The sequence below is a fragment of the Eremothecium gossypii genome, chromosome VI (assembly GCF_000091025.4).
Source record: "Eremothecium gossypii ATCC 10895 chromosome VI, complete sequence".
Classification (NCBI taxonomy): domain Eukaryota; kingdom Fungi; phylum Ascomycota; class Saccharomycetes; order Saccharomycetales; family Saccharomycetaceae; genus Eremothecium; species Eremothecium gossypii.
The window spans coordinates 1,499,904-1,513,497 of record NC_005787.5 but is presented as its reverse complement, the minus strand read 5'-3'; the positions used below and the strand labels follow the sequence as shown (position 1 = coordinate 1,513,497).

The window sequence follows — 13,594 nt, the reverse complement described above, 5'->3', positions numbered from 1 at the left end:
CTTTGAGAGGTTGGTGTTCATACGATGCTGGTTCCTGAGCAGGGTACTCAAAGCATCTCAGAGAAACCGGCAACGAGATTCTTAGCAAAACCACCTTCCTTTGCAGCAGTCTCGTAATATCCGTAGATGGTGGTAGTGGCCATTAGGATAGAAGTACCAGAGCCCAAGGTACCTAACAAGTCAGAACCAACAGAAAGAGCGCCAATTGTGGCACCACCGAATGCAGCAGCCGTAGGAATGACCTTCTTGAGCTCCCTGTACACGCTTGTCTCGCGTCTGCCATTAATAACAAGCCCCTGTTCCTTGAACTGTTTACTGACGTCGCGTGGAGAGGTGCCGGAGACGTCGATCCACGTTCTTGAAAACATAGCGCAGGCGCCCAAGACAAAGGTGACATAGACTACTGTCTTGATTGGATCTAGCAAAGCCTCGGTAAATGAGAAAGGTGGCTGGATATAGTAAGAAAGACCCGAAATAGCGGCGTTGGGACTGTAGGGAGCGTCTGACCGGGTGCCCCATACGCCCAGCATTTTCACGATAGGGTTATTGGGAAACTTCTGGTAAAGCAGTTGCGAGGTGAGGAAAATGTTCGATGTCAACGCAGACTGCAACATGATTGGGGTGTTAGAAGTGTAAAACAGCTTGATAGGGTAGGAGCCCACTTGACCTCTGGTTCTTGTGGATCTGACTGGCAGCTCGTAGCGGAATCCCTGCAGGTAAAGAACAAACAAGAACACAAAGACCGTAGAGAGAACCTGGAACATGTTTGGAAGGTAATCCCTGTAGAATGCCTCGACCAAAGCCCGTTTCTTGTCCTTTCTGACGCTCAGCAGGTGAAACAGCGCAACGACCGCGCCCTCAAATTCCGTTCCGCGCCCGTTGTTGACAGTAGTTGGCGCAAACGCCTTCCAGAAGATTTGTTCTGCAATGTTGGTAGCAGTAAACAGGGAGATACCTGAGCCCAAACCGTAGCCCTTAATCAACAGCTCGTCCAGAAGAAGGACAATGAAGGAGGCAAACACGAGTTGCAGAATCAGCAAAAGCGAGATAGCAATGCCCAGGTTGGAAACACTTCCGTAGTTACCGGTCAACACGACGACAATTGCCTGGCCAAGAGTCAGAACAATCGCACACACTTTCTGCGCGATCTGGAACAATTCGCGGTCCTGCTTGCTTTCAAGGTTCACCTGCAGCAATTGCGTGCCCTGCAAGAACTGGAAGATCATGGAGGATGTGATGATCGGTGACACACCAAGCTCCATAAGTGTACCGCGGTTGGACGCCAACATGGCTCTGAGCCATTGCAGGGGATCACTCCCCTCGCTTGAAACAATGCCGTATAGCGGAATCTGGCCGAGCACCAAGAAGATCAGCAGCGAGACGGCTGTCCAGATCAACTTCTGGTTGTATGGCACTTTGCGCTCGGGCGCGATCACCTCGGGCAAAAAAGCCTCGAAGGGTTTGAATAGATCCAACAGACGCCCACTCATTTCAGGCTCACAATGTTTGTAGGTAGCTTGCTGGGCTTGGATTGGCTACACAGTTGGAACCACACAAAGTCACTATTGGGCGAGATGGTACTCTAAATGACTGCAAGGAGAACTGGTCGGTTTCGTTTCCTGAACAGCTTAATTGGACTGAGTTGCAGTAGCTGTACTGAAAGGAACACGTATCTTGAAAAAATTATAAATCTCAGTACCACGTGACCGGATACGAGGTGCTATTCCATCTCGCTAGAGGAGCTATATGCCTAGTCGGCGTACCCTTGGTGAGTAAGAATAGCTCTCTTGGACAATAATCCGTGATGACCTTATTATGCTATAAAGCTATTTTACATAGCAATGGATCTCCGTGTTTAGACTTTGCGCCGCCAAAAGACCAAGTACATCAGCACCGAGAACAGCAGGGCAATCGCCAGGGCGCTTGTGGAGCTCCAGAAGACATGCTGGATGCAAACCGGAAGAACGCCGCTCGGAGTACAGTTGGCGTCGAATATATGTGCGTACGTTAGCCCGAACAAGATAGAGCCCACTGCCGGCGTGATCATGAAGGACCCATAGGCAGTGCCGAAGACAGCGTCCCCCCAAACGGCCAGCGTGAGGATCGGACTGACGGTGAATAGGCCACCGTAGCATGCGCCGCTGAGCGCGCTGGCGAGCGATAGCAGCGGTCCGTCCGAGGCTCTGGTGGCCAGGACAACGATCCACTGGCCCACCACGCCCAGTAGGAGGACTGCCCACTGGACTGACATCGTCGACACACCGTTGTGGATGCAGAGGTCAATTATCAAGCCCGACAGGAAGCGCGAGCACGTCGAGGCAATCGCAAATTCTGGCAGCACCGACGCCTGGCCCAACAGGCTCGACAGCGAGCCCATGTTGGTGAGGAACATCTCCATCGGGCCCAGCGACAATAGCAACACAAGGGCCATGAAGTACGCCGCTGGGTCGTGGAAGAAGTTGCGCAGCCGGCGGCGGATGTCCTGCGGCAGCAGCGGCTCGGTGGGGCTCTGCATGCCGGCGAAGGTCAGTGTTGCGGCCTTGACCTTGAGCATAGTGACGATGCTCGTCGCAAACCACATGCAGAAGCTGATCAGCGTATATGCGACAGCAAGAGTCCTGAATACACGAGAAAGGTCAAGGTACGGCAGGCCATTTCGAAACCATGGTATCTTCAGCAGCTGCGACCCTAGCACAGACGCCATCCCGTAAAACGTGGCCGGCAGACTTATCGAGCACAACTTGCTCGCCGGGTACAGTTTTGATGCGGTGAACAGCGCACTGAAGTAGAGCGCATTTGTCGAAATGCCGATCAGTGTGAAACATAGCACGCTTGCGTAGAAATGCGGCTCCCCAGAGGCAAAGACCCACGCCGCGTAGGCGTAGGTAGGGACGAACCCCACGAACGATAGCCACGACAGCATCACCGGCCCATGCGCATCGGATAGCAGCCCCAGCAGCGGCGGTGTGATGTACCCCCCCAGGTTGACCGCACTGAACAGCACGTTCACCTCCACTACTGAATACCCCAGGTGTTCCCTCCAGGGCTCCGAGTATAGCGAGATCTGGCTAATAAACCCCGCCGGAATGCACGCGCACAGCGCCACGAGGAACGCCGACATATGCAGCGTGTTCCAGGCGAAGCCGGACCCATGCAACCAATTCCTCACGTGGTATGTGAGCTTATGTTCTAGACTCGACAGACTCATCCATTCAATATCGGCGGCGTCTTGCTCCCTATAGTTGCGGTGGCTATACCTGGGGAGTTATAGTGGCATGCGGCGGAGATGTATATATTCAACCTCGGTAATCGCCCTCTTAGATAACATGTATGACCAACATCCGCGATCATGTAGACGTCCCGCCTGGCTCAGGAACACGGAAAAAGAAAGCACGCTAGCGCAATTGCCTGTGTTCCTAGGGAACAAGCCAGTCGCATGCAGCCTACCAAGCCAGTTATATCTGTTGTGTTCTCCTAAACAGCGACCAGCCGCAACTAGCCGCTTACATATACATACGAGCGACGGACGCTAGCCTCAGTAGCAGAGAAAATCACGACCGCAGCGCCTTGGCCACTTCGTTCAGACAGCCGTATCTCTTGGATTTCCACTTGCTGGACGTGCTGGTGTCCCACGAGACGCGGCGCGACGCCGATGGACACACTGCAGCCTTTAGCGCGTGCTGTTTGAAGTGCTCCCGCAGGAAGGTATCAACCTCCTGCGCGTTGAACGGGTGCCGCTGCCTACGCGTCTTTTTGCCGTCCTTCGTGTCGTGGGCTGGGCCGTCGCGCTGCGCAGACGACGGCGTCAATGAAGCCGCAGAGCCTGACGAGGAGCCGGGTGACGCCACCGCTGCGCTGCTCGTGCTGCTGGCGCGGCCTGCTCCGCTGTGGCTGCCTGCGGCAGGGCCCGCGCTGCGCTTCGCAGATGCAGCCGCCGCCCACCCGGTGAGTTTAGGTCTGGGTACATGCGCCATTGCTGTTGGTGCCCTCCGCGGTATGGCTCCGTGCTGGGATATCCAGTTGGCCGCGCGTCCAGCGGCGCGCCAGCCTTTAGTCACGTGACGAATCACTCGTACACAATGCCTGGTACTTGCCCTTTTGGGCCGCGGTGCCACGGCAACACAGTGCTACAGGAAAGCCCGGCGCCACCGCGGTTGCCCCGGCGACGGCGCGCCGGCGCCCCCCCGTTCGGCGGAGAGGCTCTGCGCCGCCATTCCCGTGCTCCCGTTCCTTGTCGTCCAGGCGGCAACGGCGCGCCTGGCTGGGCACAGGCCCGTTGGCTGCGGCCATAGCGCCCCTACTCCGGCAAGGCGCGGCCTGGCAGGCGCGGCGCACGAGCGCGGCGATCCAGGTCCGAGCCTCGGCCAGGCGCGGCGTGCACGTGATATATCACGTGCGCTCCCTTAGCCCGGCGGCCAATTGCCGCGCTGCCCATCGATCCGGAGCAGCAGCGACAGACGTCGGAGCAACGGTGCGCTGGGAGTACCGTTTAGTAATGAGCCTTGGTCCCCCACAAAGGTCGGAAAAAGCCGGTACAAGCTGCCCGCGAACCCCTGTGGCACTGCGGCTGGGTTGACACTTCAGCCAATGGCGGCACATCCCGGCGTTGCAGTCCCTATTCTCCACGAGGAGGGGGAGCGACTGTGTTTATATATATATATAGGGCGGCAGTTGCATGGACCACCACACGCCACCACAGCGCACTACAAGCAGAAATGGCTACCGTGAACCCACAGAGACGCGACTCCGCAGAGGCTATCGACACGGATATCATTACGCTGGCGCGTTTCATCCTGGAGTCGCAGCGCAGCTCGGCCAAAAACGCGACGGGCGAGTTCAACCTGCTGCTCAACTCACTGTCGTTTGCGTTCAAGTTCATCTCGCAGACGATCAGACGCGCGGAGCTGGTGAACCTGATTGGGCTCTCCGGCGCGTCTAACGCGACTGGGGACCAGCAGAAAAAGTTGGATGTGCTGGGCGATGAGATCTTCATCAATGCGATGAAGGCCAGCGGGAACGTCAAGGTGCTGGTGTCGGAGGAGCAGGAGGACCTGATCGTGTTCCCGGAGACCGGTGGGACGTATGCGGTGTGCTGCGACCCGATTGACGGGTCGTCGAACCTGGACGCCGGTGTGTCGGTGGGCACGATCGTTTCGATTTTCAAGCTGACTCCGGACTCGAGCGGGACAATCAAGGATGTGCTGCGGTCGGGCCGGGAGATCGTGGCAGCGTGTTACGCGATGTACGGCGCGTCCACGCACGTCATGCTAACGACGGGGCAGGGCGTCAACGGGTTCACGCTGGATACCAGCATTGGCGAGTTCATCCTGACGTACCGGGACCTGAAGATGCCAGCGCTGCGGAACATCTACTCGATCAACGAGGGGAACATGCGCTTCTGGACCGACGGGATTCGCAGGTTCGTGGAGGCGCTCAAGGACTCCGACAAGCCGTACTCCGCGCGGTACATTGGGTCCATGGTGGCGGACGTACACCGCACGCTGCTGTACGGGGGGCTGTTTTCGTATCCATCGGACAAGAAGAACCCCAACGGGAAACTGCGCCTGCTGTACGAGGCGTTCCCCATGGCATTCCTGGTCGAGCAGGCCGGCGGCAAGGCCGTGAACGACCGCGGCGAGCGCATTCTGGACCTTACTCCCGAGCACATCCACGACAAGTCCTCGATCTGGCTCGGGTCCGCTGGCGAGGTCGACAAGTATCTGGCCCACATCGGCCGGGCGTAGAGCTCACGCAGGTATGAGTTCGTGGGACTGAATGCCTACTTAGCAGCGCTATATGTACATAACTCGTCGCAACGTTTATATGATACCAACCAAGGTTACTTCAAGAGGCGCGTTACCTCCGTGATGTCTTCCTTGCAGTCCACAAACTCCGGCCGCAGCGCCTCCTCGGGTAGGCTCGTGTCCACGATCGCAGGCGCGTAGCCAAGCGCCTCGAACTCCGCCTGCATTTTGGCCTGCACGTCGCTCACAAGCTTGTCCACGTCATCCTTGGTCATGTTAGCCGTGTCGATCGGCTCCAGCACTTTCGCCGTGATCGTGCCGCGGTTAAAGATGCCCAGCCGCGGGTTGAACACCGTGCTCGTGTTGCACATCACAACCGGAATCACCGGAATCTGCGCCTGTTGCGCCAGGTGGAACGCCCCCTTCTTGAATGGCAGCAGCTGCATCTCCGTTGTGTACGACCGCGTGCCCTCTGGGAAAATCCACGCCGCCTGCCGATTGCGCTTCAGCCGCTCCAGCGACGCGTTCAGCGACTTCAGACTCTTGCTGCGGTTCGACCGGTCCAAGAACACGGTCCCGCTCAGTGCCATGAACCACCCTAGGATCGGCACCCACCGTAGCGACTCCTTCGCTGTCACCGTGCACCCCGGTGGGAAGGCTCGCCCTAATAGCAGTATGTCTAACTCCGACTGGTGGTTCGACACAATCACCGCCGGCAGCTGCCCCAGCCGCTCCGCGTTGATCAACTTGATATTGATCCCCAGGCACCCGCCCAGGAAGTAGAACGCCCGGGCGGTCGTCCACTGCGCAAGGTGCCGCTTGCCCACCACCGACAGCACCACCGACGCCACCATCCCGTACACGGCGCAGGTCGACACTAGCAGCACCGCCACAGCCGACTTCGCATAGAATATCACCTTCCCGAAAACCCCCATGTTCTGCTGCGTGTCTCGCGCAGTTGTACGCAGCGTGAGTGGCGGCCAGCGAAGACCACCACCGAAAAAATCACACTTTTTATAGCGCCCGCGCCGCTCCCAGCACGCTCGAGCAGCCATGGACACTGTGAACAGGTGCAAGATCTACTCGCTCGCGCGGTTTGTCCATCCCCGGCAACACTCGTTGGACTGGTTGGCCCCCGGCACTGCCCCCCGAAAAAGCGTGCACGTCGTGCACGTCGTGGAGCGCACCATGGGCGAGCTCGCAGCCTGGCGCCCGCGCACGCTCGCACGCTTGCTGGAGGGCGGCGCCGTAGTGATTGTAGACTGCGTCGCGGTGTGGGGGCGTGCTGTAGCGCAGCACGCGAGTTCCGGCCGCATCCACTACGTCCGCGACGCCGGCGTGCTGAGTTTTTCGGGTCTGTTGGGCTTCCTCGCGCAGCTCGCGGACGCCCCCGCGGCCACGCTGCGGCGGCGCTGTCGAGCGCCGGCCACGGCGCCCGCGCCGCTGGCCGCAGTCGTGCTGGACAATATATCTGCGTACCGCGCGCCGCCGGCGGCGCTAGGCGCGCTGCGGCGCGCGCTGGAGCACCTGCAGCTCGCGCACGGCTGCGCGGTGCTGACGGTAGGCTACGGCATCGAATACTACGAGGGCGTGGAAAGCAGCTTTCCCACGCGCGCGGGCGAGGTGGGGCCGTGGCCGACACGGCTGGACCACGCGTACCTGGCCTCGATGGACGCAGTGGTGGTGCCAGCGACGGAAAAAGTAACGGCGCCCAGCGCCGACGCTGAAAAAACGCGGACGGCGGGGCGCGCAGCTGTCCCTCTTCCACCAGGCCAGAGCGATGTCAGATAGTCGTCGCGGGTCGTACGTCCCCGTGGAGTTCACCGCGGAGGTGGAGCAGCAGTGTTTGAAGCAGGTTGAGTTCTACTTCAGCGAGTTCAACTTTCCGTTTGACAAGTTTCTGCGTACGACGGCGGAGCAGAATGAGGGCTGGGTGCCGATCACGACGATCGCTAGTTTCAACCGGATGAAGAAGTTCCGGCCGGTGGACGAGGTGGTGCGCACGCTGCGCACGTCCACGGTGCTGGAGGTGAGCGCGGATGGGGAGAACGTGAAGCGGCGCGTGCCGTTGAGCCTGGAGGACCGCAAGGTGCGCAGTGAGCGCACGCTGGCGGTGATGAACTTCCCGCGGTTGGACGACGAGCGCGAGACGGTGAGCAACGAAGACAAGCTGGAGCTACAGGAGAGGCTGGAGCGTTTTTTCTTCGGGCTGGAGGCGGCGAGCGCCGCGGCGATCCAGCAGATCCGCCTCAAGCGCGATCACCGGAAAAAATTCAACGGCACGGTGCTGCTGGAGTTTGCAGGCGAGGATGAGTGCAAGGCGTTTCTGGAGGCGTACGGCAAGGAGGACGGGCTGTCGTTTGAAGGGCGGAAGTTGGACGTGCTGACGAAGCAGCAGTATGACGTCCAGCGCGAGGCGACGCGGAGCAAGAACTTTGGGGGCAACGGCCAGCGCTCGCGTTCCTTCACAGGCCACCGCAAGAATATGCCACGCGCCAAGAAGGCAAAGGCGGGCGAGGCGGGCGCGCCCGCAGACGCCGCCACCGGCGCGGCGGGCGCGGGCGGCGAGAATGCGTCGTCGGACCAGGCCGCACCCGCTGCAGGCGCCGATGCGCCTGCCGCCGCGCCCGCCGCGGAGCTCGTGCCCGCCGCGGGGTCTGTAACCGAGTAATCATTGTCCTATATACGCTACGTACTCTCGCTACGCCGCGCAATGCATCACATCGTACTGCAGTGTCCGCAGCCGTGGTGCAGCAGAAGCATCACTCATGTTGTCGTTGCCGCGGAGGCCCCGGAGGAGGAGGTGGTGGATGAGGGCAGCGTTTTGATGACGTTGAGCCTGCGCGGGCGCTTCGTCAGGCGCTCTGCGGGGTCGTACCAGCCAATGGCGCTCGGGAACGGCGCGTGCGGCGCGTAGTTCACCGCCGACGACATCGTGTAGGACCAGCCCATCGTGACAGTCGAGTCCTGCAACAGCAGCGTAGGGATGGGCGACGGGAAGTAGCTTACGCCCGTCGTCGGGTATCGACGTGTCCATGTTCGCGCGGTCACTTTCGTGCCTGGCTGCGTCTGCATGGGCGCGTGCCGGATGCGCCCCGTCTGCAATGTGTATGGCACCCTCCACGGCTCCAAGCCCGCGATTTGTACGGCACGCGCCGGCGGGTCTAGGTCGCTGCTTTCGGGCAACGCGCGTGTGCCCGTCATGCCTCTGAGCTGGAAGCGCTGCGTGTATTGGATGGTGTGGCCGCGGTTCATGGTGCTGTAAAGCTGGAACAGATACACGCCGTCGTGGACGACCCCCTGCCGTATTTCCACATCGTAGGAGCCTTTGCGGATGGCGTTCTTATCCAGCGAACCCAGAAACTCTGCCTCCGGCAGACACACCAGGTTGGCGTTCGGGCCGCCGCATAGGAGGATCTTGACATTATCGATGTCGCTCAGTTGCGGCTCGTCGCCGTCGTCCTTCCACTCTAGCCGTACTCTAGCTGCTCCCCTCGACACACTCACCACCGCCCTGTTGCGGGGTGCGCTTAGTCTGAAGTCTGCTGCTGCAGGCTGCATGCCCCACAGCAGCGTCAGCACAAGAAATGCCAGAGGACCGTACTTCATCGTGCTGCTGCTATATGCCACCCTAGCACTATACTGCGACAGGGCTTTTATATATGGGAGTTCTGGACCTGACCGTTGCTATTACCGTCCGAAAAAGAGTCCTTCTCCTGTCGCTCACTGCAACAAGGGCCAGAAGCCGTGAGCCCCTTGGCGTCACCGCAACCACGTGACCGGGGTTCTTTCCCCGCAATGCGCCTTGATGCGGTGTTCTGCTGGGTACCGACAATGGCACGTGATCACGCGAGGTACACAGATCAGAGACAGATTCTAGCCGCGCAACCGCCAATGACAGGCTATAGAGTCCACTTCTATACCACCGTCTCCTCATCATAGGCAACCCCAGAAATATTTTGTCGGTGGGAACCTGCGGACAGCCGGGGTGGACATGCAGGATCCGCGGGCTATGCGCCAGAAACTCCAATCGCCGGAACTACAGGGTCCAATAGGCGCCAGTAAGTCTGTCTTCCGATCACGTATGTGCTCATCACTAGCAGCGGAGCGATAGGGTCCGGTATCAGCCCTCGCGCTCTGCGGCGCCATCTCAGATACGTGGGTATTACGTAATCATTAGCGCGGAACAGCATACAGACGCTCAAATTCTGCGAAAACTGGGAGGACCGCTGCGGCGCGAGTGAGCCAACGTGTTGACCGCGCAAGAGATTTGCAGCGCGCGGCGCGCAGATAGGCAATCGGTAATACCCATTCGTAGGACCGTGTGTAGTAGCACGTAGCGGACGGCAACGTTGACGAAAGCGGCTTGGCCAAAGAAAGTCTGCGTACTGAATCGCGAGCGTCCAGACTTCTGCATTTGCATCCAAATATAAAGCGTACACGAATTCCAATTGTCTGCCTTCGGAAAATTACTGCTCGAGAAAGGAACGGGATACAGGAAGCGTGCGCCCTACTTGAGCACGAACGGAAGTCCCAATCAGCGACGCATACTCTGTACAGAGCACCGTACCGAAATGGAAATCCCTCGAGAAGACATCGAACGGTTCCTATAGTGTTATTAGCCTGTAATTCTTTATGATCGATAATCACGTGCCTACATCGCGTACGTCCGTACACCTAAAAGACGCAGTAAGACAGCGGTACGTGCCGGGGGTAGCCCTGGCTCAGCCTTCTGAGGGACTTGAGTCCGTCTCCGTGCCGCGGCGGGGTTAATTTTTACGTCCAGCAAGTAACCCGCATTGTATACTACAACGCTAGACGTTAACAGTAAAAAACGGTTACGGCAGGCACGCTATCATACGATGCTGATTGTCGGTGTAATTGATCAAGATTCATATATAGCGCAGGCATCGGAGTACTTTCCAGGCGTTCTCTGTCTGGAGACCAATGGCTTCAATGAGTGCAGCTGGGGGCTCCAGTACGGCGACCGAAACTGTCCGCCAGAAGGTGGCAGTCGACACTAACGGCAATGTGTTCAAGGTGCCAGACTACACGATCAAAGAACTGCTGAGAGCGATCCCGGCGCACTGCTACGAGCGGAGCCTAGTGCGGTCCATGGGCTACGTGCTGCGCGACATCGCGTGCATTTTGACCACCGGCTATCTTGCGCAATGTGTGCTTTACCCGTACGTGGCTGACATGCATGTGTCAGTGCGTTTCGTCTTCTGGTTCGCGTACTCGCTGGCGCAGGGTCTGTTCTGCACGGGGCTCTGGGTGCTGGCACACGAGTGCGGGCACCAGGCCTTCAGCGACTACGGCGCCATAAACGACTTGACTGGCTGGATCCTACACTCATACCTACTGGTGCCGTACTTCTCCTGGAAATACTCGCACGCCAAGCACCACAAGGGCAACGGCCACATGTCACGTGACATGGTCTTCGTGCCACCACGTGCCCAGGAGTATCGCGAAAAGCGGGGCATCATCGGCGAGCTGGCCGAGCATAGCGGCGACTCGCCTCTGCGAACGCTCTCGGACTTGGTCACCCAGCAGCTCTTTGGATGGCTGATGTACCTCACCACCAACGTCACCGGCCAGAAGTACCCCGGCCGCTCGAAGTGGACGCAGAACCACTTCTGGCCGTTCTCGCCCGTCTTTGAGAAGCGCGACGCGCTCTTCATTTTGCTCTCTGATCTAGGTATTTTGACACAGCTGCTGGTTTTGCGTGTATGGTACTTGGACTTTGGCGCGTGGTCCGTGTTCATCCACTGGTTCGTGCCATATATTTGGGTCAACCACTGGCTAGTTTTCGTCACCTTCCTGCAGCACACGGACACCACGATAGGGCGGTACGAGACCGAGGAGTGGACGTTTGCCAGGGGCGCGGCGTGCACCATTGACCGTGAGCTGCCCTTCATCGGGCCACACCTCTTCCACGACATCATAGAGACCCACGTGGTCCACCACTACAGTTCTCGCATCCCTTTCTACAACGCGCGCGAGGCGTCCGAGGCAATCCAGAAGGTGATGGGCGAGCACTACCGCAAGTCCACGGAGAGCATGTGGGTCACGTTGTGGAGGGCTGCGCGGGGGTGCCAGTACGTGGATGGTGACAACGGGGTGATGATGTACCGTAATATCAACGGGATTGGCGTCGGGACCGGTCCTGAGGCAAAGAAGACCAAGTAATTAGACCGCATGCCAGCAGACGCTGTTTCCATTGCGGTGCATATGGCTAAACTAATATACATACGCAATTGAATATATATAATTGCTGCCTGGCATTCATATCTAGTGCCGCTGCTCCCCGCCTGGCGGAGCGCGGCTTTCAGTGGTAGAAGTACCCGCACACCTTGCCGACATGCTCGTTCAGCCACATGTCCACGTTGTCGAACTTCATGCCACAGTGCTTGCAGCGGCCGTGGATCTTGGCGCGCTCGCGCTTCTTCGTGCCCGGCGGGTACTCGAAGTGCAGCGCCTTAAGATGGTTCTTGTACGTGTCGCAGCGCGAGAAAACGCCGGTGATATGACAGTTGGAGGTCTCGAACGCCAGCCGCCGCCCCTTCGTGGGGTAGATCTCCATGTCCAGCTTGATCAGCGTCGAGTTGAACGGGCACTTGTACGTACCCTGTATCATATGTAAACTTTTTAGTTGCTCGGTGGGGATGCTGCTCTCCAGCTTGCTGCCCGCGCCTTGCTGCTGCTGCTCGTCCCCGTCCGCCTTGGCCAGCTCCTGGCTCGGCGAGAACTCGTCCTTCCAGTGCCGCTTCTTGTGCCGCTGCAGGTCGTTCGACCGCGCGAAGCCCCGCGAGCATATGTCGCACTTGTGCGGCCGCGCCTCCGGGTCCAGGTGCGTCGACTTATGCGTGGACAGGTTCGCATAGAAGTTGTGGCACACCGGGCACTCCTTCTTCTTGCGCGGCTTGTTCGTCTTGTACACCTTCGCCCCGGTCCCGTGCGGCAGACCCAGCTGCGCCTTCAGCGACGGCGACCCGTCCACCGACGACGGCTGGCTCCCCCCCAGCCGCCCGCCATCCAGCGACGCATGCCGGAACGGCATGAAGTAGTTGTTGTGGTCCGGCGACAGCGACCCCGACATCGACCCCGTCCGGCTCACGTTCGATAACTGGTAGGACAGCAGCGACTCGCTCGCGCTGCCGCCGCCGCTCGCCCCGCGCCCGTGCGCGGCCGGCGCTGCGCCGCCGTGGAAGTCCTGCTCCGTCGCTGCCCGGATCAGATTGTCGAACGACGAGATCGGTGGCAGCGTGATGTGGTTGTCCTGCGCCATGCTCCTTGCGCCCCGGTACGTAGGGCTAGCAGATACGGCAGAAACTGACTGGGCCCACACAGAACGCACTCTAGTCTGCTGCCTCAATCGGAACCTGCGAAAAAAAGACCAGACATGCCTACGTCCGCCCCTCTGTGCACGCCTGCGCTATATATACCGCCGCGCAGCGTACGCCCACGCCCACAAAATGCTACATGAAATACATAATTTTGGTCTGGTCTGCCCAGTCCCAAGCGTACTGGAGTCATCTGCTATGCTTTGGGTAACACTTGCTCGATTTTTGCCCAAGCTATGGCACGCCAGCGCGGCTGAGAACTATATTGCGCGGCTTGCACGCTATTTTCCAACTGCCCTGCCGGCCCATTCGTCATCGGCGAGAATTACGGGATGGTAAATACCTCTGCGCGTTCCGCCAGCGTTTCTTAATCAGCAGGATTTACCGAAGGCCGAGCCGTGGGACCTGCGGCCCTACGGCCTCCACGGCTGTTGCCCACGGCTGTTGCCCGCGGCTGGGCGCGTTCGCGCCCCCGAGGACGCAGGAACGCCGGATCTTGGGCGGCCA

At 59.3% G+C, this 13,594-nt stretch overlaps 10 protein-coding genes across 10 annotated transcripts; 4 read left to right on the top strand and 6 right to left on the bottom strand.

Moving 5' to 3' along the window:
• Positions 1 to 47: 47 nt before the first annotated feature.
• On the bottom strand, positions 48 to 1,490 carry SEC61 (translocon subunit SEC61; the record flags this gene model as incomplete). Its single annotated transcript, NM_212279.1, has 1 exon — positions 48 to 1,490. One exon carries the CDS (start codon positions 1,488 to 1,490, stop codon positions 48 to 50), a length of 1,443 nt encoding a protein of 480 aa, NP_986143.1.
• Positions 1,491 to 1,855: 365 nt separating this feature from the next.
• On the bottom strand, positions 1,856 to 3,208 carry MCH1 (Mch1p; the record flags this gene model as incomplete). The annotated part of the gene is made up of 1 exon (NM_212278.1): positions 1,856 to 3,208. The coding sequence occupies one exon, from the start codon at positions 3,206 to 3,208 to the stop codon at positions 1,856 to 1,858; it is 1,353 nt and encodes a 450-aa protein (NP_986142.1).
• A 343-nt stretch (positions 3,209 to 3,551) lies between these two features.
• Positions 3,552 to 3,974, bottom strand: PBP4 (Pbp4p; the record flags this gene model as incomplete). The annotated part of the gene is made up of 1 exon (NM_212277.1): positions 3,552 to 3,974. One exon carries the CDS (start codon positions 3,972 to 3,974, stop codon positions 3,552 to 3,554), a length of 423 nt encoding a protein of 140 aa, NP_986141.1.
• A 741-nt stretch (positions 3,975 to 4,715) lies between these two features.
• FBP1 (fructose 1,6-bisphosphate 1-phosphatase) lies at positions 4,716 to 5,744 on the top strand (the record flags this gene model as incomplete). The annotated part of the gene is made up of 1 exon (NM_212276.2): positions 4,716 to 5,744. The coding sequence occupies one exon, from the start codon at positions 4,716 to 4,718 to the stop codon at positions 5,742 to 5,744; it is 1,029 nt and encodes a 342-aa protein (NP_986140.2).
• A 95-nt stretch (positions 5,745 to 5,839) lies between these two features.
• SLC1 (1-acylglycerol-3-phosphate O-acyltransferase SLC1) lies at positions 5,840 to 6,679 on the bottom strand (the record flags this gene model as incomplete). Its single annotated transcript, NM_212275.2, has 1 exon — positions 5,840 to 6,679. One exon carries the CDS (start codon positions 6,677 to 6,679, stop codon positions 5,840 to 5,842), a length of 840 nt encoding a protein of 279 aa, NP_986139.2.
• Positions 6,680 to 6,797: 118 nt separating this feature from the next.
• On the top strand, positions 6,798 to 7,535 carry PSY3 (Psy3p; the record flags this gene model as incomplete). Its single annotated transcript, NM_001355341.1, has 1 exon — positions 6,798 to 7,535. The coding sequence occupies one exon, from the start codon at positions 6,798 to 6,800 to the stop codon at positions 7,533 to 7,535; it is 738 nt and encodes a 245-aa protein (NP_001342283.1).
• LHP1 (tRNA maturation protein LHP1) lies at positions 7,525 to 8,415 on the top strand (the record flags this gene model as incomplete). Its single annotated transcript, NM_212274.2, has 1 exon — positions 7,525 to 8,415. The coding sequence occupies one exon, from the start codon at positions 7,525 to 7,527 to the stop codon at positions 8,413 to 8,415; it is 891 nt and encodes a 296-aa protein (NP_986138.2).
• Positions 8,416 to 8,510: 95 nt separating this feature from the next.
• On the bottom strand, positions 8,511 to 9,353 carry KNH1 (Knh1p; the record flags this gene model as incomplete). Its single annotated transcript, NM_212273.2, has 1 exon — positions 8,511 to 9,353. One exon carries the CDS (start codon positions 9,351 to 9,353, stop codon positions 8,511 to 8,513), a length of 843 nt encoding a protein of 280 aa, NP_986137.2.
• A 1,338-nt stretch (positions 9,354 to 10,691) lies between these two features.
• On the top strand, positions 10,692 to 11,933 carry AGOS_AFR589C (AFR589Cp; the record flags this gene model as incomplete). Its single annotated transcript, NM_212272.1, has 1 exon — positions 10,692 to 11,933. One exon carries the CDS (start codon positions 10,692 to 10,694, stop codon positions 11,931 to 11,933), a length of 1,242 nt encoding a protein of 413 aa, NP_986136.1.
• A 139-nt stretch (positions 11,934 to 12,072) lies between these two features.
• On the bottom strand, positions 12,073 to 13,032 carry STP3 (Stp3p; the record flags this gene model as incomplete). The annotated part of the gene is made up of 1 exon (NM_212271.1): positions 12,073 to 13,032. The coding sequence occupies one exon, from the start codon at positions 13,030 to 13,032 to the stop codon at positions 12,073 to 12,075; it is 960 nt and encodes a 319-aa protein (NP_986135.1).
• Positions 13,033 to 13,594: the final 562 nt, after the last annotated feature.